The 25,404-nt window shown below is 45.5% G+C and overlaps 1 protein-coding gene across 1 annotated transcript in view; it reads right to left on the reverse strand.

Moving 5' to 3' along the window:
• Nucleotides 1-11,123, reverse strand: part of CCT2 (chaperonin containing TCP1 subunit 2) — a 51,936-nt gene extending 40,813 nt beyond the window's left edge. The window contains 3 exon segments of the mRNA XM_077469005.1: nucleotides 1,828-1,893; nucleotides 3,598-3,672; nucleotides 10,970-11,123. Coding sequence (XP_077325131.1) covers nucleotides 1,828-1,893; nucleotides 3,598-3,672; nucleotides 10,970-10,972 — 144 coding nt within the window. The 5' untranslated portion in view covers nucleotides 10,973-11,123.
• Nucleotides 11,124-25,404: the final 14,281 nt, after the last annotated feature.

Below are 25,404 nucleotides of genomic sequence, written 5' to 3' on the forward strand. Positions count from 1 at the left end.
GTATTTGTAGCTGCTGGCTTAGACTTGTGGTGGTGGGCTGGACCACCTCTTTAAAGTGTTAATAAACCCAGGACCTTGCATTCACTATATCTGGGCTCCCGCAGTGACTGGAACATGGAAATGCAATCCATTTAATAAATATAAACTGCTAAATACCTTTTCTCATCAGCAGTATATAGCAGTCTTGTGACTTCTATCAGAGCCTGGTTAAAGCTTGTCGGAGGAGGAGTTTTCATGCAGTTTTCATGCTGCCCTATTAGGATGCCGAACCCCTGACCCTCTGGACAGTGCTGACTTGCCCTGTGCTGATCACATGCATTCTCCCAAAGAAAAAAAAAAACTCTAGCAATACACACCAAAACTAAGCATATGCAGCCTGACAGGTAACTGTCTTATCCGGACATGTTTTGGAGAGCAAACAGCCTTTACACAATGCAGAGGATTAACCCCTTAGATTCCACAGGGAGTATAACAAGCATGCGTTACTGCATATACAGACTGATTTTACTGTTGTGGGTTTACTAACTTTACGACAAAGTTGATAATGCGATGATTATCAATACTAGGTGTTGATCAATAATCTCCAAATGCCGTTTTTCAATTTCAACTAGCACTAGAAAAAGGAAACAGGTCAGCTGTACTAATAAGTGTGACTAATGTGTGCCTACTGAACCAAACCAATTAACTGTATGAGGAGCACAGAAAGGTATAATATTTAAAAAAATAGAAACCTGAGCTGGCCATACAACCAAAGATTTCCTTCATTCAGCCTTTGCTGAACAAGAAATTTAATAGATGCCTACATCCACGTGATGCATGTACCGCTGCACATACACCAATTGTACTATGCCACCAGCTGTCAGAATACTCAAACAGTGACTGCATCCAAGCACTGTTTAGTCAACAATTTTGCACCTGGCTCGTTTTTTCAAATTGAGGGGATGCTGGCCCGAGTGGTGCCAACAGGGTCACTCATTGATTGAAATTCATTCTGCGTATGGCCAGCTTAACTCTAAATATCAATAAAGCAAAAATGTATATGAACATTGTTTTCCCACACTAAATGCAAACAATAAGGCCCCTTTCACACATGCGGACATTATGTCCGTATTTCATCCATCCGTTTGCGGATGAAATACGGACATACATGCATTCTTATGGGATAGCGGGTGTCTGCGGATGAACATCCGCAGACACCCGATATCGTCCGCCTCCGCTATTGTCCGATTCTGCAGACGGAGGAAAATCCTATTTTTCTATCCGTCTGCAGAGCGGATCGGATAAACACGAACAGACGGTCCGTGTTCATCCGATCCCCCATAGAGGGCAGTCCCTGCACAGTGTGATGGGACCGCCCCGTTATCCACCGGCTCAGCGGGGATCGCTCCGTTGCAAGCGGATCATCACAGGGCGGATCATTACTGATCCGTCCCGTGTGAAAGGGGCCTAACTAAGAATATGAGGGCAGACAGGGGGATTGTTACCAAATACAGTCAGTATAATTTCACCAAAGATACAGTTTGAACAATTTCTTATGCCAAGCTAAATACAAATATTGTTTTAGTGTCTACTTTCTGTTTAATATTCGGTTCTATTGCGTCTATAGGTACTTGTTTTATTGCCCATCACATTCTGATTCTGGTTTCAGGTGCATGTTGGCAAAAAGGAAAGACTAGTTACTGCTGCCATGCAACAAAAAATTCTTCTTTAGAATCCTTTTTAGGTGCGCGAAGATGCAAAGCCATGTTAATTAGGGTGCTAGTGAACCCACACAACAAGGCAACAACATGCAACTGGTACCCTAAAATATTTGGGCTCAACACTTACCATGCCTTTTGGTCCCAGCGTGCTCTTTACCAAATCTCCAATAGCAATCGCTCCAACAAAAGAAGACTAAAAATACAAAACATGTTGAGTTAACGTCGCAACCTAACCAAAGAGAAAAAAAAATCATGCATATGAAGGAAAATTAAGTGCTTTTGAATGCAGAAAAGGCAGCCATCCACGCAAATGTGGTGGGTTTTTTTTTTTTGTATAGTAAAGCCTAACAAATATAGGTACATTGGTACAAGTCATTCAGTATCAGAATATGAATGACTTACATTATATCAGGCAAAATAATAAAACGTTTTGTATAATAAAAAAAATGTATATAATAAAAAAAAAATTTTTTTCCTGTGCATTATACAACTAGTAATTTACATTGAAATCTTAATAATGGAACTTTACTCTATCCAGTGGTGTGGTGGATCCTGCTTTTACTCTGCATACACACATTGCAAAGGTCAACAAATAGCCAATTCCCTTAATCGTCACTACATTCCCACCAGAAGCGTTGGGAGAGAAAGCAGTTATTTCCAGCTCAGCCTCAGTGCATAGAAAAGGTGGTTAAGCCCATTCACGCCACAGCATTGCAGTACTTTTTTTTTTTTTCAGTTCAGCGAGTTGCAACATGAAACATCAAGTGAAATTTTGTAACAGTTCTAAAGCAAAAAAAGTTCTGTGAAAAGTGTAAATAGTGCCATGCACTAGAATTGGCACGCTGGTGCTGCGTTTTCCAGCACACAGTGGCCTGTGTTCGGTGCAGCTTGCTGGAGTGAATAAACTCTAAAACATTACAGTTGGGTGGGAAATGCATTTTTGACTTAGTGAAAAGTATAGGGTGTTTTCAGCGAGCACATAATTTGAGCAATTGTTTGACGTTTGCCTTCAAGTAACTGTTAGGCCAAGAACTGTACTTCAGGTGGGAGCGCTGGTGGCCTTTAAAGCTGCAATGACTGATAACACACATGGTGTTGTTCTGACAGTATGGCCACTCTGGATTGTGGAGGGACCATCACATTCTTTTACCTCTCCTGCAGCATATGGTAAATGGCCAGTTATGGCAAGTCTGCCGGGGCTCATTTCTCTGTGGCAGCTCCCTTTGTTCCTTTTTTCTGCATAGTGCTGGGGAACCAAGTGACTCACGACAGTCAACTAAAGGGGTCAACTCCACCTTTGGGAAGCCTCTAGGGACTGACACTTTAAACCAATGTTCCTTCTGCAATATGACCCTAGCTAATTCACCTTCTGACACTCGGGTAGATGGGTCCCCTACACAATGTTCGTTTTACATCCTTTTATATTTTAAAAGGCTTGTTCAAACTGCCTGCATACTAATCGCTCCAGCTTTGCCCTGCTGAGCTGTGGAGAGGGGGCATGCATCGCACCGATTCCTTTTTTGCCCCTAACTTTATTTGAAGTGTCACACTGTGAGACTTCATCCATGTGTGTCATCCAGAAAGTGTGCTGCACTGCTATGAGGTGACCCACAATGCCTTCCTGTGCACTGCAGTGTGTGCAGGGCACATAGAAAACAATTGTTTTCCATGTACCCTAGCGGTCACTGGTGTTTATCCAGTGCCAAAAAGTGCACTTTGCAAATTTGTGGAATTTTAAAATTCTTTAACTAAAGGCAAGATGCTATAAAAATGAAAATTCTGTTTAAATACAGCATAGTTTTCTAAAATGGACCAAAAGAAAAAAAAAAAAACATTATACAAGATAATTTTCAACAAATGTCAACAAGGTGTTTGTATGGTGAATTGTAATACTTACTAAACGGGCTGTTTCTGCCCTTTCTTCATCAGCTCCAGCTCTAAAAATGTTTACCGGTGCTAGCGAGAGGGAAGCCTGCATTTGCAAAGTATTAAAAGAAATACAAAAAAGTTAAGGAAACAGGTCCTGTTAGAAAGACACACAAATATTTCAATATAATTAAAGTATACCAACATCTTACATGTAACAACTCTCACACATTTTATAAATATATACACCAGGTGGGCCAACAATTTAATAAAACTCCTATTACATTCTGATTTGCTACTTCAAATAAACCTTTTCAAGGCCCGAAAAGTCTAAGCCAATAGTGCTAAACATTGTGGCTTCTGTACGTTCATATTTCAATAGTTAAAACTGATTTCTGTGTAGTTAAGGTGCCCCAGGATCCTGGGAGTCTAAACCAAATCTTGAAGGGGGGGGGGTTATTTTTGCCCAAGTTGATACCAAACCCCTCCCCCTTAAGCCAGCCCCACATGGATCAAATTCGACCTGTTCAGCAGTGACTGAATTTCAATCCATGTATGGGCAGGGAGGTTGTACAGAAGTTTAGCTGCATGAAAACAAAGTGTGAATATGCCCCAAAACTCTATTTACACCTCTTAGGCTACATTCACAGCACACCAGGATTAAAAAATTGCCAGTTCCTTTGGCAGAAAAAAACAAAAAAAAAAAAAACTTTCATATAGGAGCATTTTTTGTACATAGTTTAGACGAGTTTAGGAGAGTTTTGCGGGTTTTTTTTCTACCAGAAAGCTCCAATCAGAAACACAAGCCAGAAGGTTTTTTTTTTCCCTGCCTCTAAACTTTGAACTCAAAATATGCCTATAATCGTCCTAATGTGCATGGACACACAGGATAAAATGAAGCCACTTCTACAGGCAGAACACAATTCCTTTAATAGCAGCGATTTTTAAGCCAGTGGGCATGGAGCACAAATCTTTCAATTGTTGTAGAGCATTTTTCATCTGTTTTGCAGTACAATTTATTCCTATAGAAACTGCACACAAACACACACAGCCGGCATGGTTTTTCTTTCAAAAACATGCTGCAGGATAACAGTTATGAAGTGCGTTTAAGGGCAGGTACTTAAATGCTAGGTTCAGTTCTGTGTCCACTGCTTGCAAGTCAACTCTCTGTATTTCACTGCAATCCTACCAAATGTGATTGTATGACTTGGCCCAATGTTTCCGTCCTGGTAGCTGGAGAAGGTGGCGTTTGGCAGACAATGAAAGCACACACCAACGATCCATACGCAGAAGTCCAAAAGAAAATTCCACAAGGTCCCTGCATTTTAGCAGTACTGTTCATTTTAGGTTCTTCAAAGAAATGTTTTTAGAACCTACAGCAAGTTACTACAAAACAAATGTGTGAGAGAAATCTGGCTGTATACCTTACATACTACTAAATAGCAAGAGTATACAGTGGAACCTCGAATTGCAAGTAATGCAGTTAACGAGCGTTTCGCAATACGAGCTATTTTTTTTTTTTAAATCCTGACTCGCTTTGCGAGTGCTAGCTCTCAAAACGAGCCTCTGTGGTGTGCACATTTGGCCAGAGGTGCGGGGGCACCAGTGACGCTCGGAGCCGTTTGGAAATACTCAGTTCCCAAATGTGTTTCCGAGCATTTCCAAGTGCATCCGAGTGGTCTCCGAGTCTTTCCTGTGCCCACCCAACCTCTGGCCAAATACGGTATTGCATGCAATAGAAGTCAGTGTGGTATCTTTGTTTGCACTTCTATGGGGAAACTCGCTTAGATATGCGAGTGCTTTGGATTACAAGCATTCTCCTGGAACGGATTATGCTTGTAATCCAAGGTTCCACTGTAATTATGATTATGGCTGAAAAATTAAATATACACATTCTGTAAATGGCAAGTAAAAAGAAAAATTGATAAATAAGATGGTAAATTTGCACTTCTTAGATGCCATTTAAAAGGAAAGCTTCACTTATCCCGCCCACTGCAGCTCTCCCACCCAGATACTTCACCATATCAGTCTCTGCTGGGCTAAAATCTTCTTAGCACTAACCACAACCGTGCAGCAAGTCCACTTAGGTCTGATCCACACCTATGCATTTTTTGTGCATTTTTCAGATTTACCCTACAGTCTACTTAACATGGTTTCCTATAGAAGAAGTTTTGTAGTGCAAATCTGCAAAATGCACTAAAAATGGATAGGTGTGAATCGGGCCTTAAACCTGAATGGGTATAAGACTAAAGACACTTGGATTATGTCCATGGGGACTTACTGACCAGGCAAGGACAGCTTCAATAGAGGCCATGACTTATGTTGGAGGTAAGAAAACATCTTGGTAGGGAAATTCTAGGCCAAGAGGAACTTCAATCCTTGTGTTAAATATCTCTATTCTTAGGCTGGCCAGACACAGATCAGGTTTTAGCCAGTTCAGCAGGGACCAGCTTAATTTCGATCAGTGTATGGCTCTCTACGCTTGACAGAAAAAAATAGTTTGATCAACTCCTGTCAAAAGGACATGCTGGAAAAAGTTTGCAGATCAGTGACTGAAGCTACTGAAAAGCGTATTCGGGTCAAGCTGTTAGAATACAATGCCCCAGTAGAGGGGGAAATCCTCAATCTATCTGGCTTGCCTGGATGGAGGAATCTGTTATGCCGCATACACATGTAGCCGACTATCCGGCGGACTTAGTCTGGCAGACTTCCCGACGGACTGTCCGTCGGACTTCCCTTTTGAGGATGCCGGGACTGTGACATCATAATGGGCGGGGACATCATCCGGCGATGTCCCTATATATATATATGTCGATGCACGCCGCGTCCCTGCCATTGTGAGCGGAGGCAGCGACGAGGCAACATCTGAAAAGAAGAACAGAAGACGGCGACAGCAGACCGGGCCACCGCCTGTAAAAGAGCTGGAAGAAGGCGCGATGGCCCGGCAAGAAGAACCGAAGAGGGGGACAAGACCACCGAAGTCAGAAGAAGAGGGTGGCGGCGGCGAAGAAGAAAGCCGGGCTCCTCCGCTAGTAAAAGCTAGTGGAAGATAGCGGAGGAGTCCGGCGAGAAGACCCCCGAAGACGGACAGAAGACCCCCAGAGCTGTGAAATAAACTATTTTAACCCTTGTGTGTTGTGTTTTATTTTACTTTTTTTCACAGGTGAACGGGTAGGGGTACATTGTACCCCATACTCATTCAAATAGGGTGGGAGGCCGGGATCCGGGGGCCCCTTATTAAAGGGAGCTCCCGGATTCCGATAAGCCCCCCGCAGACCCCGACAACTAACGGCCAGGGTTGTCGGGAAGAGGCCCTTGTCCTCATCAACATGGGGACAAGGTGCTTTGGGGTGGGGGGGCCGTGCGGGCACCCCCCCTTCCCCGAGGCACCCCCCCATGTTGAGGGCACGCGGCCTGGTACGGCTCAGGAGGGGGGGGCGCTCGCTCGTCCCCACCCCCATCCTGGACGGCCGGGTAGCGTGCTCGGATAAGGGTCTGATATGGACCTGGGGGGACCCCCCACGCCGATTTTTCGGCGTTGGGGATCCCCTTTAAGTCCATACCAGGTGACGGGTCAGCGACGCCTCCTTCGCTGGCCCCGGCTACCTGGAGACGTGCTCAAAATGAGCGGACTTTTCTCCGGGCGGGAAAAGTCCGTTCATTTCAAAAGTACGGCGGACTGGCACACACACGGCCGGATTGCCTGCCGAAATGCGAGTCCGGCGGACAGATTGGAGAGCAAAAGTACTAAGTCCGCTGGACTTTTGGGTAAAAAAATACTTTTCCACCAGATTGTTTGATCGTGTGTACGAGGCATTAGTTTACATCCAGCTTTACCTGGTTTCCTAAGTAATCCTCAAAATACATGCTCACATATCCAGTGCTGTCCAGCTTTAATTCCTCGCATACCATGTCGCGTGTTGCCTTATTCTTTGCTCAGATCATCAGGAAGCCGACTGTCTGATCTGACAGCTGTCTCATTCTTGCAGCCAATAACCAGTTTAATACCTACCTGAGAATGATTATGCTCAAAGGGTGGAGTTTTTGAACAAAGCCAGCCATTTGATGTCTAGTTTGCTAAGACTAAGGCCTTTCCTGACTGAAAGACGTTAGCACTGTCCTGTCTGTGGATTTTACTCTCTGGTTTAATAAAGTAGAATGTACAGCCCAAAGACTAGTACCAGCTTTTGCATACAGTTCTTGCAGCCTCCCCTTGATACACCATGGTGCGTTGTACTGTAAATTGCTCCAAAGCCTCCAGGGATGCATGAACACAGTATCACAGGGGGCAAAAGGTTAAAGTGCAGGCTGCACATCACAAAAAAGTATTTTGGGGAAAAAAATATTGTTATATCTCATTTAGAATAAGGAGGGGGGAAGAAGCAATATTCTTGAAAAGACAGGAAGTCACAGTCCACCTAAAAGGACTGGAGATTGTGGAATAGTTTTTTTTTTTTTTTTTAAAGCAGACTTCTTCTGAAACAAACATGTCATGAAGGAGAAAACAAATACAACTAGTGGCAATTTTTATTCCATAATGCAAGTTGCCTGACTGTTATACAGACCCTCTGGCTTTAACAAGTTCAGTGACTAACCTAGGTGTAGTGATCAGAAAAAACACCTAAGGGTCAAAAACTCACATATGAAGTTTAAAGCGGAGGGCCGTTTAAAAAAAAAAAAAAAAAAAAAAAAAAAAGTCAGCAGCTGCAAACACTGCAGCTGCTGACTTAATCAGCCCACTTACCTGTCCAGGGCGCCCGCGATGTCGGCCGCCCGAGGCCGACCCGTCCCTCGGCTCCCGGCGTCGCCATTCCTTGTAAGGGAAACAGGCAGTGGAGCCTTACGGCTTCACTGCCCATTTCCTACTGTGCATGCGCGATTCACGCAGCGCTTTGTGAATGGGACGTGCTGTGTTCTGGAACACACAGTTCCCAGAACACAGCGCGACCCATTACCCAGAAGACGCCGCACGGAGGAGAGAAGACAGAAGATCTCCGGAGGAAGAGGAAGATTAGGATTATGTGCCTAGCAACAGGCACTTCTGGTAAGTAAAAAAAAAAAAATTTTCATTTTTTTTTTTGATTTTTTTGTAATTTTTTATATTTTTTTTTCCAGGGTGGCCCTCCACTTTAATTCCACTTCAAAGGCCTAGCGCTCGTTCACACCAGCAGCTGTGTAATTTATTTTAACACTTCTAAACATGGTGGCAAAGCAGACATTTTAAATGTTGGTTACTACCCGTCAAGTCAAATCATTCAGGAGAGGATGTAAAAAAACGTCCTGTGTACATAAAGCCTAAGGGGGGCTGCAAAAGAGCAGCACCCAGGTTTTTTTTTTTTTTTTTGCTTTAAAGGCAAGTTTTGCATTTTCTTTTAAAGAATCATAGTTACCTAGGTGGATGCAGCATTGTTCCAGTGCTGCACTTGTCCTCTGCTGGCTCTAAAACTGAGAACTGAGCAATCAAAGACTGCTGATTACTCAGTTCAGAGTGCTCTGCACTGTTAGTCACTGGCTCTCTGCTCCCTGGGCTCATTGGAACACCGGGCTGTGGAGAGGGTGGGGGCAGCTGGCTCAGGCTCCCAGATAAATCTTGACCATATGGTCGCAATCTTTGTCCAGCCTGGAGAGGCTCTGTGAATTTAACCCGCTGTCTGCTGAAAACAGGTCACAGTAGTGGAGAAAAAACTGCACTCCTGTGATCCACAAAAGAAGTACAGCCAAACTAGCTTGTGGTCATCACACCTTTGGCAGGTGGTAGTGCCAGCAAACATGACCCATTCAAGCTAATTTAGGACCCTTTCACACTGCTCTGTAGCAAAATCAGGGTAAATAACGCACAAGTATTTCAGATGAGTTTCCTGTGCATTTCTGGGTTGCCTGCACCTGTGAAAAATGATCAAGTGACTCAAAAACACACCAAAACCACAGTGTGCTTTTACTGTGATTTACATAGTCAATAAGGCTGAAAAAAGACAATAGTCCATCCAGTTCAACCTGTGTATCAGTGTCTATAATGATTTCCCATATCCCTATATGTTGTGTCCTTTAAGATGTATACCTAAGAGTCTTTTAAAAATATCCATACTCTGCACAGCCACCAATTGTGGGAGAGAGTTCCACATCCTTCTAGCCCTAACAGTGAAAAACCCTCTGTGTAGTTAACCGCTTCTCCCCCAGTCTCATTGTGTGCCCCCATGTCCTCCTACACTCCCCTGGACTGAATAGTTTATTTCCTATGCTGGGATCCTCATCGTGATATTTGTAGATCGTTAGGTCCCCTCTCAAGCGTCTTTTCTCCAGTGAAAATAAATGTAGGGTTTGCAGTCATTCCTCGTAATTGAGGTCCTCCTCCCTTATATTAGTTTTGTTGTCCTTCTTTGGGCTCTCTCCAGCTCAAGCACATCCCGCTTGAGGACTGGTGGCCAGAACTGCACAGAGTACCCCAGATTTGGTCTGCGGCGGTCTGCCCGGAAGTGGGTGCAGATACCTGGATTATCCAGGTAAATGCACTCCCCTCCCCCCTGAAAGGTGCCGATTGTGGCACCGGAGGGGGGGGGGGGGGGGGAGGGATCAGATTAGCGGAACTTCCCCTTTAGGGTGAAGAACCGCTTTAAAATAGGGGGAATATATAAACCGCCCAACCTTTTGAGATGGGAATGAGGGACACCTAGCAGCAAAAGTATGCAGACATAGAACACACCCCTTGCCACACCCCCTTAAAGGAGAAGTATACAAAAAAGAAGATTGGTTAAAGCCACGAGGGCCTTTTGTTTACCACTTCTATTCCTTTATATTAGCTTTTGGAATTTGCAAATGCAGCAATTTAGAAATCAAAACGAAAGGTTTTGCTCTGGAAAACACTTTTTGATAGCTAAAAAGTGCATTTTATATACACATCTATAGAGATCAGTCCAAAATGAGGGACATTGCTCGAAATTAGGAACAGTTGGGAGCTATGGGAGTGTTCTAACACCTCTGAAAAGCAATCAGAATGTGGATACCCTTTCAGAGGCACAGCAATCACACATCTAAACTGAGCCTTAAGGTAAAAGGCCAGAGGTTCAGCATTCCGGCCTCAACTTGTATCTTCAGGTGGAAAGCTCAGCAATGGCCGTCTCTATATTCCTTTATGACAAGGCTTACTTTGGGAGACTGTAGGAAAATCACTGTAGTAGCCTTATGTATTCGTTTTGTCAGAAGACACATTTGTTGCAGTCTTAGCGCTGGGCCTGGGAAGGTGCATGGCTCTGCAGCCCTGTAATAGAAGCGACATGCGTACGCCTCATGGCCGTCCATGACACACACAATACAATGTACGGGAGAGCCCCGAGCCAGCCGTCAGCCGCCCGCCCTCCGCTGAGACATACAGATAACACCTCATGATAACAACCGACCCCACTCACCATGATAGAGCTATTAGACACACAATGGAGGAGAACACGCCGCAACTCCACACATCGGCGTGACACGGGAAGTGACGCAGTAAACGGCCGAGGGGAGGGCACAGAAAACACTAGAGATTGGGCTGTGGCTCGCTTTGGCGTCCATGTTTGATGTGGGAAAACCAATATACGAAACCCGAATGTGTCCACTATAATGCAGAGAGCGAAAAACGGACAATCTACATTACGTTAACAGTATAAAGAAAAGAAAGCTAAGCATTGCTTTTCAATCGATATAAGAGTAAGGCTTGTGCTATTGCCAATTTCAAATATGGTTGACGGAGGCGCTTGTATGAACTACACTGGAGAGAGCTAAGGAAGTTGTTCCGTTAGAATAGGCGACCCATCAAAGTTTAAAGCGGAGCTCCACCCTAAAGTGGAGCTTCCGCTCATTGGAACCCTCCGGCGTCACAATTGGCACCTTTCAGGTGGTGCAGGTACCTGTACAGTACAGGTATCTGCACCCACTTCCGGCATACATATCCGCAGAATCTGCGGATATTTACGCCCATTTCCGCAGGTCCCCCTGCTGTCTGATGGGAAACACACGGATCCCAGAGACAGCGGGGACCATCCTTATTGCGCAGCATGACTCGCGCATGCGCAGTAGGGAACCGGGAAATGAAGCCGCAAGGCTCCACTTCCCGATTCCCATACCCAAGATGGCGGCGACAGCACCCGAGAGACGATCGAGAGATCGGCTTCAGGTGCCGACATCGCAGGCGCGCTGGGCGGGTAAGTGTCCTTATTTTAAAAGTCAGCAGCTGCAGTATTTGTAGCTGCTGGCTTTAAAAAAAAAAAAAAAAAACGGCGGAACTCCTGCTTTAATCGACTGTGAGAGAAGTTCAAAAGAGAGAGAAAGAAAAAAAAAAGAAAAATATCAAGCTTGTTTGTAGCCCAGTTTAACCACTTGCTTACTGGGCACTTAAACCCCCCTCCTGCCCAGACCAATTTTCAGCTTTCAGCGCTGATGCATTTTGAGTGACAATTGCGCGGTCATACAACACTGTACCCAAATTAAATTTTTATCATTTTTTTCCCACAAATAGAGCTTTCTTTTGGTGGTATTTAATTACAGCTGGGAGTTTTATTTTTTGCTAAACAAACAAAAAAAGATGCAAAAAAAAAATTAAAAAAAATCATGTTTAATAGTTTGTTATAAAATTTTGAAAACAGGTCATTTTCCTCCTTCATTGAAGTGTGCTGATGAGGCGGCACTGATAGGCTGCATTGGTGGGCACTGATAGGCTGCATTGGTGGGCACTGATAGGCTGCACTGGTGGGCACTGATAGGCATAGTTAAGGCGGCACTAATAGGCACAGATAAGGTGGCACCGATAGGCACAGATAAGGCAGTACTGATGGGCACAGATAAGGCGGCACTGATGGGCAAAGATGGACACAGATAAGATGGCACGGATGGGTGGCACTAAGGGGCACTGATAGGTACCACTGATAGATGGGACTGATGGGCACTGATAGGTGGCTCTGATAGGTGGCACTGATGGGCGGCACTGGTAGATAACACTGATGGGCACGGATATGTGGCACTGGGGTGCAGCACCGTTTTTGAGGCAGATTGTGGGCACTGATGGGTGGCACTGCTGGGTGGCACTGTGGGCACTGCTGGGTGGCACTATGGGCACTGCTGGGTGGCACTGACGGGGGCACTTATTTTTTAATGAGGTGGCACTGGCAGGGGGCAGGTGGGCACTGGCAGGGCTGGCTGTGATCGGGACTGATGTACCGATCACGGCCGCCGGTGATCGGCTCTTTTTTTTTCTCCTCGCGCTGTCAGCGCGAGGAGGAATAATAGCCGATTACTGGCTCCGTTGTATCACATGATCAGCTGTCATTGGCTGACAGCTGATCACGTGGTAAGGGGTCGGGATCAACCCCTTGCTCGGATCTGTGATCAGGCGAGTCTCATAGACTCGCCGATCACAGGGGGCGCGCAGGCCGCTCGTGCACGGGACGACGTCAATAGACGTGGTCCCGGCAAAGGAGGTCCGCGCTGTAGCCGTCATTCGGCTATAGCGCAGGTCTCTAGTGGTTAAAGCGGAGTTCCACCCATTTAAAAGTCGGCAGCTACAAAAAGTATAGCTGCTGACTTTTAATAATCAGACAGCTGTCCCACGGTCCAGTGATGCAGGCGCACAAAGCCCCGCTCCTCTGCACGGTGCCGGCATTCTAGGGCTGCTTTTACAGTGAGGCGCTATTTTTAGCGGTGCTTTGCCGTCGTTTTAGCAGTGCTATTTAGCTGCTAGCGGGGGTTAAAAGCACCCCGCTAGCAGCAGAATAGGGTTAAAACCTGCAGCAGCACTTTGACGGTACTGCCCATTGATTTCAATGGGCAAGGGCACTTTGGGAGCGGTGTATACACTGCTCCTACAGCGCTGAAAAGATGCTGCTTGCAGGACTTGTTTTTACCATCCTGCAAGTGCACCGCCCCAGTGTTAAAGCACTCTGGCTTTCACACTGGAGTGAGAGGAGAGACGCTTTACAGGCGCTATTTTTAGCACTAAAGCTCCTCAGTGTGAAAGCAGCCTAACTGTGGGCGCCCAGTTGTGTGAATCGCAGGGGCAGTCTTCTGGGACCTCTGACATGTCCCAGAAGATTGCAGGGAGGGGGGAGAGGTGATCTTCCTTCCAGCCCCGCAGCACCAGGGGAGGAAGTGGGAGCTTGGTGCCTCCAAAAAAAATGACATGCCAAGGCGGAAGTTCCATTTTTGGGTGGAACTCTGCTTTAAAGAACCAGTCTGAAGCTTCCCTCCAACCAATTACATATTATTTTATATATACTGTGATTCTGTACTTGCCAAAAATGCTGCAGAAATCTCCCTCCACTGAGTCTGGCTGCAGCCATTTAAACTGTGGGCAGCTATAGCTGCTGCCTGTTCACTTCCTGGATTTACACAGACACACAAAGGTACACCTTGCAGCTCTCATTGGCCCTCTTATGACTCATCCCTCCTCCCTTCCTGGCAAACTTTCATGAGAGTTAGAGGGAGAGAGCTGTGCCTAGGATTTTTACCAGACAAGAAACAGAAAGTGGTCTGTATAAGGTATTTACTGGCAGAAAAAAAGTGTTTTACTATCCAAAGTTAAAACAACAAGGGCAGAAGATTTAGATGAAAAGTTGAAAAAATGACTGACCCTGGGTTCACATATATGCGATTCAGGAACCAGAGCGATTACAGCACTGGTTCCCGCATCACATCCCTCCTGCAGGCAGTTTACACTGCCTTGTGCGAACCTCTGCGAGTGTCATTAACAAAGTTAATAACACCCCCAGTTTAGTTCACAGATCACAGTGCGAACTGTGAACTCGTACAGGAATCAGATCATACAGGTGAGAACACCCAAGCGATCCGATTCTAGTGCGGGGAAAACAAGTCCCTGCACTATTTTCTGTGCGAATCCAATGCGAGTTCAGCCATACAACTGTATGGCTGAACACGCATTGCTCAGAGATCGCATGTGATCAGCACCATAGGTGCGGGTGAAAATCACAAGCGATCTCTGAGATCGCGCTAGTGTGAACGAAGGCTGAAGGTCCGCGTTAAGTGGAAGTTAAAGTGGAATTCAACCCAAACAGAAGAATGTAATACAGTGCCTTGCGAAAGTATTCGGCCCCCTTGAACTTTTCAACCTTTTGCCACATTTCAGGCTTCAAACATAAAGATATAAAATTTAAATTTTTTGTGAAGAATCACCAATAAGTGGGACACAATTGTGAAGTGGAACGAAATCTATTGGATTTTTGAAACTTTTTTAACTAATAAAAAAATGAAAAGTGGGGCATGCAAAATTATTCGGCCCCCTTGCGTTAATACTTTGTAGAGCCACCTTTTGCTGCGATTACAGCTGCAAGTCGCTTGGGGTATGTCTCTATCAGTTTTGCACATCGAGAGACTGAAATTCTTGCCCATTCTTCCTTGCAAAACAGCTCGAGCTCAGTGAGGTTGGATGGAGAGCGTTTGTGAACAGCAGTTTTCAGCTCTTTCCACAGATTCTCGATTGGATTCAGGTCTGGACTTTGACTTGGCCATTCTAACACCTGGATACGTTTATTTGTGAACCATTCCTTTGTAGATTTTGCTGTATGTTTGGGATCATTGTCTTGTTGGAAGATAAATCTCCGACCCAGTTTCAGGTCTTTTGCAGACTCCAACAGGTTTTCATCCAGAATGGTCCTGTATTTGGCTGCATCCATCTTCCCCTCAATTTTAACCATCTTCCCTGTCCCTGCTGAAGAAAAGCAGGCCCAAACCATGATGCTGCCACCACCATGTTTGACAGTGGGGATGGTGTGTTGAGGGTGATAAGCTGTGTTGCTTTTACGCCAAACATATCGTTTTGCATTGTGGGCAAAAAGTTTGATTTTGGTTTCATCTGACCAGAGCACCTTCTTCCACATGTTTGGTGTGTCTCCCAGGTGGCTTGTGGCAAACTTTAGACGAGACTTTTTATAGATATCTTTGAGAAATGGCTTTCTTCTTGCCACTCTTCCATAAAGGCCAGATTTTTGCAGTGTACGATTGACTGTTGTCCTATGGACAGACTCTCCCACCTCAGCTGTAGTTCTCTGCAGTTCATCCAGAGTGATTATGGGCCTCTTGGCTGCATCTCTGATCAGTCTTCTCCTTGTCTAAGCTGAAAGTTTAGAGGGACGGCCAGGTCTTGGTAGATTTGCAGTGGTCTGATACTCCTTCCATTTCAAAATGATCGCTTGCACAGTGCTCCTTGGGATGTTTAAAGCTTGGGAAATCTTTTTGTATCCAAATCCGGCTTTAAACTTCTCCACAACAGTATTACGGACCTGCCTGGTGTGTTCCTTGGTCTTCATGATGCTCTCTGCGCTTTCAACAGAACCCTGAGACTATCACAGAGCAGGTGCATTTATACAGAGACTTGATTACACACAGGTGGATTCTATTTATCACCATCAGTCATTTATTACAACATTGGATCATTCAGAGATCCTCGCTGAACTTCTGGAGTGAGTTTGCTGCACTGAAAGTAAAGAGGCCGAATAATTTTGCACGCACCACTTTTCAGTTTTTTATTTGCTAAAAAAGTTTAAAATATCCAATAGATGTCGTTCCACTTCACAATTGTGTCCCACTTGTTGGTGATTCTTCACAAAAAAATAAAATTTTATATCTTTATGTTTAAATCCTGAAATGTGGCAAAAGGTTGAAAAGTTCAAGGGGGCCGAATACTTTCGCAAGGCACTGTATATTGCAATTTAAAGTGGAACTTTGTCTATAACAACTTGATAAAAAATAATGTTCTTTAGCAGGGAACATACATTCCACATTAATAATCATTCTAACAAAATTAGTGTGTGCTGTAAACTGCCTCCAGCATTCCTCCTGTTTTTTTTTTTTTTGCTGGAGGCTGCCATCTTGCTGAAACCCAGAGTCCCTGAACAGCAGTATATCATACAGTGGAGCTAAACCCATCAATTTAAATGTTTAAAAAAAAAAAGTTACATTCCTGGAATGTTGGGATTGCTAACTCACACACATTTGATTGTGTCCTTAATCAAACTGTCAAACCATCAAATGTCTGGTGTCATAACTGATCACATGTGCAGCACCATGACATTCGCAGATCAAGCAGAAGCTCTTTGGCTGTAAAGGTTTAATTCCACTTTAAAGTGATAACAAAGTCCTCTTTTTTTTGTTTAAAAATCATAAACATGTTATACTTACCTGCTCTGTGCAGTTGTTTTGCACAGAGCAGCCCAGATCCTCCTTGTCTCGGGTCCCCGCCAGTGCCCCTGGCCCCTCCCTCCTGTCGAATGCCCCCACAGCAAGCAGCTTGCTATGGGGGCATCCGAGCCGCTGCTCTTCGTGACCATTCAGACATGGACCCGTGGTTCAGCCCTGCCCCCTCTCTCTCCTCATTGGCTCACTAGCTTTGATTGACAGCAGCGGAAGCCAATGGCACCCGTTGTGCGCCTTAGCCAATCAGGAGAGAGAGTCCTGGACAGCCAAGGTTCTCGTGCAACATCGCTGGATTGAGATGGGGCTTGGGTAAGTATATTAGGGGGACTGCTGCACACAGAAGGTTTTTTTATCTTAAAAGAGAAGTATGAGTTTTTTTTTTTTTTTGTTTTCTGAATTCTACTTACCTAGGTGGATGCAGCGTCAGTCCGATGCTCATCTGTCCCCTGCCGGCTATAATTCAGAGAACCAAGCAATATAATACCATGAATTACTCGGTTCTCTGAGCTCTCTGCTCTGCACCCCCCCCCCCACCTCACTTGAGCGCTGGGCTGCAGAGGGGGTGGAAGCGGCAGGCTCAGGCTCCCAGAAGCTCGCTCAGAGCCATGGCCAAAAGTTTTGAGAATGGCACAAATATTAATTTTCACAAAGTCTGCTGCTTCAGTGTTTTTAGATCTTTTTTGTCAAATGTTACTATGTTACTGAAGTATAATTACAAGCATTTCATAAGTGTGAATGGCTTTTATTGACAATTACATGAAGTTTATGTAAAAAGTCAATATTTGCAGTGTTGACCCTTCTTTTTCAAGACCTCTGCAATTTGCCCTTTCATGCTGTCAATCAAATTCTGGGCTACATCCTGACTGATGGCAGCCTATTCTTGCATAATCAATGCTTGCATTTTGCAAGAATTTGTGGGGTTTTTTGTTCACTTGCCTCTTGAGGATTTGACCACAAGTTCTCAATGGGATTAAGTTCTGGGGAGTTTCCTGGCCATGGACCTAAAATGTCAATGTTTTTTTCCCCAAGCCACTTAGTTATCACATTTTCCTTATGGCAAGGTGCTTCATAATACTGGAAAAGGCATTGTTCATCACCAAACTGTTCTTGGATGGTTGGGAGAAATTGCTCTACGAGGATCTTTTTGTACCATTCTTTATTCATGGCTGTGTTCTTAGGCAAAATTGTAAGTTAGCCCACTCCCTTGGCTGAGAAGCTACCCCACACATGAATGGTCTCAGGATGCTTTATTGTTGGCATGACACAGGACTGATGGTAGCGCTCACCTTTTCTTTTCCAGACAAAGTTTTTTCTGAGTGCCCCAAACAATTGGAAAGGGGATTCATCAGAGAAAATAACTTTACCCCATGTCAGGAACCATGAAACAGACAGAGACAGAAGTACAATCAAATCACACTTGTTTATTAATAAAAATAACAAGGGAAATAGAAAAAAGCGTAGTCAAGCAAGCCAGAGTCCAGTAGCCAGATCGGGTAGTCAGCCAGTCCAAAGTTCATAAACCAGATCGGGTAATCAGCCAGTTCAGACGTCAGGGATCCAAGGAGAGCAACTGCAAGCAGGATGGAAGCCAGGAGGGATGTTAGCAAGCCAGTCTTGAAACAACAGCAGATGGTTCCTAGTGATGTGACCAAACGTGATGTGACCAAAGGCAAAGGAGAAATGAGCTGGAAGACTTTAAATAGCCAGGCCAGACGAGCATCATCGGGAACAGCTGGTAACTGTGGAGAGAGACGAGAGCTGGCAATTAGCCGACAGCTGAGCGGCCAGCCCAGAGGAGGAAGGGCTAAGCCAGCCCTGACAGTACCCCCCCCCCCAATGACCCCTCTCCCTCGGAGGGCCACCGGGCTTGAGGGGAAACCGTCTATGGAACTCGTGGAGGAGGACAGGGGCATGTACGTCAGAGGATGAAACCCAGGAGCGTTCCTCCAGACCGTACCCCTTCCAATGGACCAGGTACTGTATGCGCCCACGGAACCTACGGGAGTCAACAATGGATTGTACCTCATACTCCTCATGGTTTTCAACCTGAATAGGGTGAGGACGTGGCGCCAAGGTGGTAAATCGGTTACAGACCAACGGTTTCAATAAGGAGACATGAAACATATTTGAGATGCGCATACTAGGAGGAAGTTCCAACGCATAAGCTACTGGGTTAATCCTGCGAAGGATATGGAAAGGCCCAATAAACCGAGGTGCAAACTTCAGTGAGGGAACACGAAGTTGGAGGTTGCGAGATGACAGCCAGACCCTGTCCCCAACCTGGAAGGAAGGTGCTGGCAGGCGTCTGCGGTCAGCATGGAGTCTGTACCTATCATTAGCATGACGCAAAGCCTCCTGGACTTGTACCCAAGTGGAACGAAGACCACGGAGATGCTCCTCTAACGCACATGGAGGGTTGGAAACCATAATTCACCATAAATGGAGAACACATCTCTATCTCCCCAAGCATTCTGTCCAGATAATGTGCAGTTAATTTATGACCTTTCCGTTTAACCCTGTGTTATCCAAACACTGTTCAATGAAAAGTGTAAACTCACCACATAAACACTCTATATACAAAATAACATTCCCCAATAAAGATCAGAACATGAAGTTCACATTTGCATGGAAGCACAATTGAATGAATGCTGATTATTCAGAGAATTACCCTGTATTTATGTTTATTGAGGATTGTTTTTTTTTTATGTACTAACAGTTAAGCTTCATACACACAATACAAAAATTGGATGAAAAATACCACTTTTGAAGTGTTCGTGCATATAAGCGTATCATTTTTTTTTCTTTTTGGTGGGCGAGTGGATCTTGGGTGGGAGTTCCCACACTTTTTTCCCCAGGACTTGACCCCTGCATAAAACCATATGTTATACACAATAGAAAACAAAATGTTTAAACTGAGAAAATAACAAGGAAGAGCTGGAAGAATATTTTGCTACTAATAAGGTTAATTGTCAACAGGTCAGTAACCTGACTAATTATAAAAAGGGCATCTTAGAGAGTCAGAGTGGCCCAGAAGTAAAGATGGGCAGAGGTTCACTAATCTGTGAAAAGCTGCATCTAAAAATTGTCGAACAATTTCAGAATAAATGTTCAATAGAAAATTGAATAGATTTTAACCACTTGCTTACTGAGCCCTCTTCCTGACCAGACCAATTTTCAGCTTTCAGCGCACATTTTGAATGACAATTGCATGGTCATGCAACACTGTACTCAAATGAACTTTTTCACACAAATAGAGCTTTCTTTTGGTAATATTTAATTACCACTGGGTTATTTCTTGCTAAACTAAGACCAAATTAAAAAAAAAAGTTTTTCATATTTTGTTAAAATTTTTTGCAAACAGGTAATTTTTCTTCTTCATTGTTGAGCACTGATGAGGTGGCACTGGTGGGCACTGATTAGCAGCACTGGTTGGCACTTAGGGGACCAATGTCCATCTAACAGAAGCTGGTTACCGACTTTGTTTTTTCTTCCTGCTGATAGTTTGAAGAAAAAAAGAGGCCAGTAAATTGTTTAATTCCGTGATCAGCTGATCACGTGGTAAAGGGCCCGCTCTGTTTGGCCCTTTACCCTGCTCTGTAATCAGCTGAGTCCGAAGAACTCAGTGATCACAGAACGCAACGGGCAGCATGAGAACAGGACGTACATGGACGGCCCTCTCAGCATTTGAGGTCTGTGCTGTAGCTGTCTTTCGGCTATAGCATGGACATCAAGTGGTTAAATATATCATCATATACAGTACAATCTCAATCAAAAGATGGTGATGGACACTGGCACGCCCTAAGGCAAGAAATGTACTCCCTATATAACCCCTCCCACTACTGGGAGTCCTCAGTTTTGTAGCCAAGCAATACAAGTGTATACCCAGAAGCAGGGGTCAAGTCCTGGGGAAAAAAGTGTGGGAACTCCCACCCAAGATCCACTCCCCCACCAAAAAAAAAAATGATACGCTTGAAAAGTGGTATTTTTCATCCAATTTTCGTATTGTGTGTATGAAGCTTAACTGTTAGTACAAAAAAAAAACAATCCTCAATAGACATAAATACGGTAATTCTCTAAATAATCAGCACTCATTCAATTGTGCTTCCATGCAAATGTGAACATCATGTTCTGATCTTTATTGGGGAATGTTATTTTGCATATAGAGTATTTATGTGGTGAGTTTACACTTTTCATTGAACAGAGTTTGGATAACAAAGGGTTAAACGGAAAGGTCATAAATTAACTGCACATTATCTGGACAGAATGCTTAGGGAGATAGTGATGTGTTCCTGCCTAGGAGATGTATGTTAGCTTGGGGGGCTGCAAACTCTGCAGGGCTCCAACACCCTCTCACTGCTATTCCAACCCTTCACATATTTCCACATAAACTTCCCTCCTGGCATTAAACTTTGCCAGGTATTGTGCTCAGCTTACCACCCCAAACTGATATTCCTCCCTCAGCTCACCTCTCTCGCTGCATGTCCTGTGAGCAGAATAGCTGTGCTCCTCCTCTGGGTTCTCTCATCATATGGCAATGAAGATAGAGGAGGGGGGATTCAGCGGGACACACAGAGCAAGTATGCAGGAGACCGGGGTGGGGGGGTGAGGAAGACAGAAAATCAGGAGGGGCCAGCGGGGAGGAACGCATCACAAGAGGTCTGACTAAATACAATCTCTTATCAGCAGGGATCTGATCTACCCATCAGCTAGCTGTGATTGACAGGTAGATCAAAGAGGAAGCTGTCATGGGGCCCCCCACTGGCAATGACTGAATGGTCAGTCCACCCCTGGTGTGCGCCACTTACTATTGCAAGCTGTGTCGGCAGCTGCTGGTATAGCACCGGCCACACAGCTCGCATACTTCAAAGTCTTGCAGGATGCGGCTGCTAACGGGAACTGAGTTCCTGCTGTGGAAAAAGTACAGGAACTCCGTTCCCATGCTTTCCCGCAGGGTTTGAGCCCTGCCCAGAAGGGAGGGACCTCTGTGTCCCCTGATGTAAATAAATAAAAGGATTTTACAGGTAAGCTGTTTTAAAAATCCTGTTTTCTTTTCTTACATCAGGGGACACAGAGTAATAGTAGTTACTACGTGGGATGTCCCATAGCAATGGCAACTGAAGGGAGGGAGACACAACAAAAAAACAGTAGGCCAGAGGTCTCATACTGCAGCCTGCAGTATACTGTGCCCAAAGGCAATATCCTCGTGACCTTTATTATTGATTTGATAAAATCTGATAAACATATGAACCGAAGACCGAGTCACGGCCTTACAGATCTGAGCCATAAGGGCCTGATGATGCACCACCCAAGAGGCACTAATCGCCCAGGATGAGAGTGCTCTAACATAAGAAGGAAGGAAGAATTTTCTTCTTTAAGCTGAAGCTTGAACAATCACTAGACAAATCCATTAGGAAAGTTGTGGATTTTGATGCTGCCTGTCCACATGTTTGGACCTTCTGGCAGTACAAACACAAACATTTGTTTTGTAAACCTGAGTGGTCGCCTTAAAATAGACTCTGATCGCTCTTACTAGATCAGGGGAATGTAGTGCCTTCTCTTCCCTAGATGGAGGCTTTGGGAAAAAGAAGGAAGAATAATATCTTGGTTTAAAGCAGTGTTTCTCATTTCCAGTCCTCATGGCCCACTAACAGGTCATGTTTTCAGGCTTTCCATTATTTTGCACAGGTGATTTGATCAGTTTCACTGCCTTAGTAATTGCCCCAGCTGTTTCATCTGAGGGAAATCCTGAAAACATGACCTGTTAGTGGGCCATGAGGACTGGAATTGAGAAACACTGGTTTAAAGGAAAAAAAAAAACCTGTTACCACTTTCGGTAGGAATTCAGGATGAGGACATAAATCCACCTCATCCTTATGCATGATCAAATATGTCTCTTTACAAGACAGAGCCGCTATTTCTGATATTCTTCTAGCAGATGAAATGTCAACCAGAAAGATTATCTTTCTTGTCAAAAAGAACCAAAGGGGGGGGGCGTGGCCTGACCATGGAGGAGTGAAGACGTGTGTCTCCTCAGCTCCGTCTCACCGCCGCATGATAACAGCGCACGGAGGGTGAATCTGTCCCCATCCTCACACAGCGATGTCCCACAAGAGCCGGGCGTCATCCCAGCACTCACGGGTGGACCGCTCGCGGCAAGCACAGCTGGACAACTTCTTCCCGGGGCAGGAGGAGAAGGGCCGGGAGGCCTCCAAAATGGCGCCGGCCGGCAAGGCCCTGAAAGCTGGCAAGGCCGCGCCATCCACGGCCACGAAGTCGCACCGGAGGGATGCCTCGCTGATACCTTCCCCGCAGTCGGTGAGTGATTCGGCCCCCCCGACCTCCCCACGGTCCCCCGGGTTGCTGCCAGAAGCCCCTGACGAACCGGACCCCCTGGCTGATGCGGATATCAGGCGCCATATTCTGTCCCTCCCCACCAAAGCTGACCTGGAGCGCTTTGCAGATAGAGTGGAGAAGGCGTTTAAGGAGGATATTGCACAGCTTAAGGCAGACACAGTACACCTGGGGGGTAGGATGGAGTCCCTGGAGCAGAGATTTGAGGAGGCTCTCCCTGTTATAACTATGCTGCAGGACCAATGTGATGCACAAGGCCGTCAGATTGAGGCCCTGCTTTGCCAGTTAGACGACGCCGAGAACCGCAGTCGCAGAGCTAACATTAGGATCCGGGGCCTACCTGAGGCCACGGGAGCTAGGGACATTGTTCCTACCCTGGAGGGTGTTTTTAAGGAGATCCTAGGCTTACCTGCTACGGCTACTGTGGAAATTGACTGTGCACATAGGGCCTTGAAACCCCCCTCTCAAGATGTGAATAATCCCAGAGACATTATCTGTAAGCTACATAATTATACGCTTAAAGATCGTATAATGCAGAAAATGAGAGGGAAACCCTATTTTGATTTTGATGGTGCACACCTGGCTTTTTACCAGGACATTTCAAGGCGCACTCTTATGCAACGCAGGGCCTTGCGCCCCCTCCTGCTGGCTATTCAAGAGGCTGGACTGCCATACCGCTGGGGGTTTCCCTTTGCCCTACAAGTTACCAGGGACGGTAAGACCGTGACTCTCCGCACTAAAGATGACCTCCCACATTTTTTGGCTGCTTTGGAGCTGGAACAGGTAGACTTCCCGGACTGGAGGAACCCTTCGGACTTTGCAGCTTTTAGATTGCCGACACCGCAACCGTGGCTGCCCGCTAGAAGTCAGAACCGCAGACGACGCCACAGGAGACAATCCAGGGATCCTTCCACGGACGCTGCTGCCCTGGGTCCCTGAGGGTACCAAAACTTTTTCCCAAGGACATGCTCCTGTGATCTGAAGAACTCTGGGTTGACTTGACTTGACTTACTTGGAATTCCCCACGGCACCCTGTGCTGGTTCAGGTTTTTGGTTCGCACTGGCAGTTAATTCAATTTGTTTTTTTTTTTTTTTTCTCTCTCTTTTTAAAGGCCATAATTTTTTTTTATTTTTATTTCTATGGTTCTGCCGTGGGGACCCTGTGAACTGTTAATCATTGCTGCTTCATGTGTTTTTCCCCTCCTCTATCGCACTAAGTCAGGTGCGGTGGGCGGAGATGGGGACCCACTTCCCTCTTTGTTATGGGATTCCACGTACCCCCAGTAGGATGCCCGTTTTTTTTTTTTTTTCTTCTGTACGGGCTTAGATCCTGATGGGGATCTGGAGTTGTGGCTTGGGCCCCACCCCCCCTTTGGGGGGGGGTGGGGACCTCGCCATAGCTTTTAGTTTTTTTCTACCTCTAGCCGGCCTCGGCCGCTATGTTTTATCAGTTGTACCTTGTATATCTTTCACATGTATGTTTTTTCTCCCCCTTTTTCTTCCCCTCTCTTCTCTTGACTGCCCTCCTCTTTTTGACTCTTCTCTCTTTAGGTCTGCTCTGATGCTCTGCCGTCTGCACCGGGCGCACCACCACTTTGCGAGCATGTCCCTGCCTGGACTTTCGGGATGGCTACATTGCGGGTAAGCACTTACAATGTTAGGGGCCTATGCTCCCCTCATAAGCGTAGTAAGCTCTGGGGGGAACTGAAACGGCTGAGGTCGCAGGTGATTTTCCTTCAGGAGACTCACTTTACGCATCAGTCGTCCCCTAAATTGCCCACCCATCTTTTCAACCAGTGGTTTCTAAGCAACTCTCCCTTAGCTAAATCGCGCGGTACAGCCATCGGCATACATAAGTCTTGCCCCTTCCAACCCTCTGCTCACAGGGTTGACCCCCAGGGCAGGTATGTTTTCTTGAAGGGCACTATAGCTGGACAACTCTATACATTCGCGACACTTTATGCCCCTAACGCTGACCAACTTACTTTTATTGACCGTACCTTGGACCGTCTAGCGGAGTTTCGGGAAGGTTTTCTAATTGTAGGAGGAGACTTTAACGTAAGCCCTGACCCCCAACTAGACACATCCCATGCGAGACCCTCTCATTCCTATAAATTCCTTAAACATTACCGCAAGACTTTGCAATCCCATTTCCTGTCGGACAGTTGGCGGACACTGCACCCCTCTGATAGGGACTATAGTTATTATTCCACGGTACATGATGTGTACACACGGATTGACCACATCTACGTGGACCGTAATATCCTGGAACTCCTTCAGTCCGCGACCATAGACGTCATTTCCATCTCAG

Source organism: Lithobates pipiens, unplaced genomic scaffold (genome assembly GCF_037356315.1).
Source record: "Lithobates pipiens isolate NorthernLeopardFrog02 unplaced genomic scaffold, aLitPip1_a1.2 Scaffold_8, whole genome shotgun sequence".
NCBI classification, from domain to species: domain Eukaryota; kingdom Metazoa; phylum Chordata; class Amphibia; order Anura; family Ranidae; genus Lithobates; species Lithobates pipiens.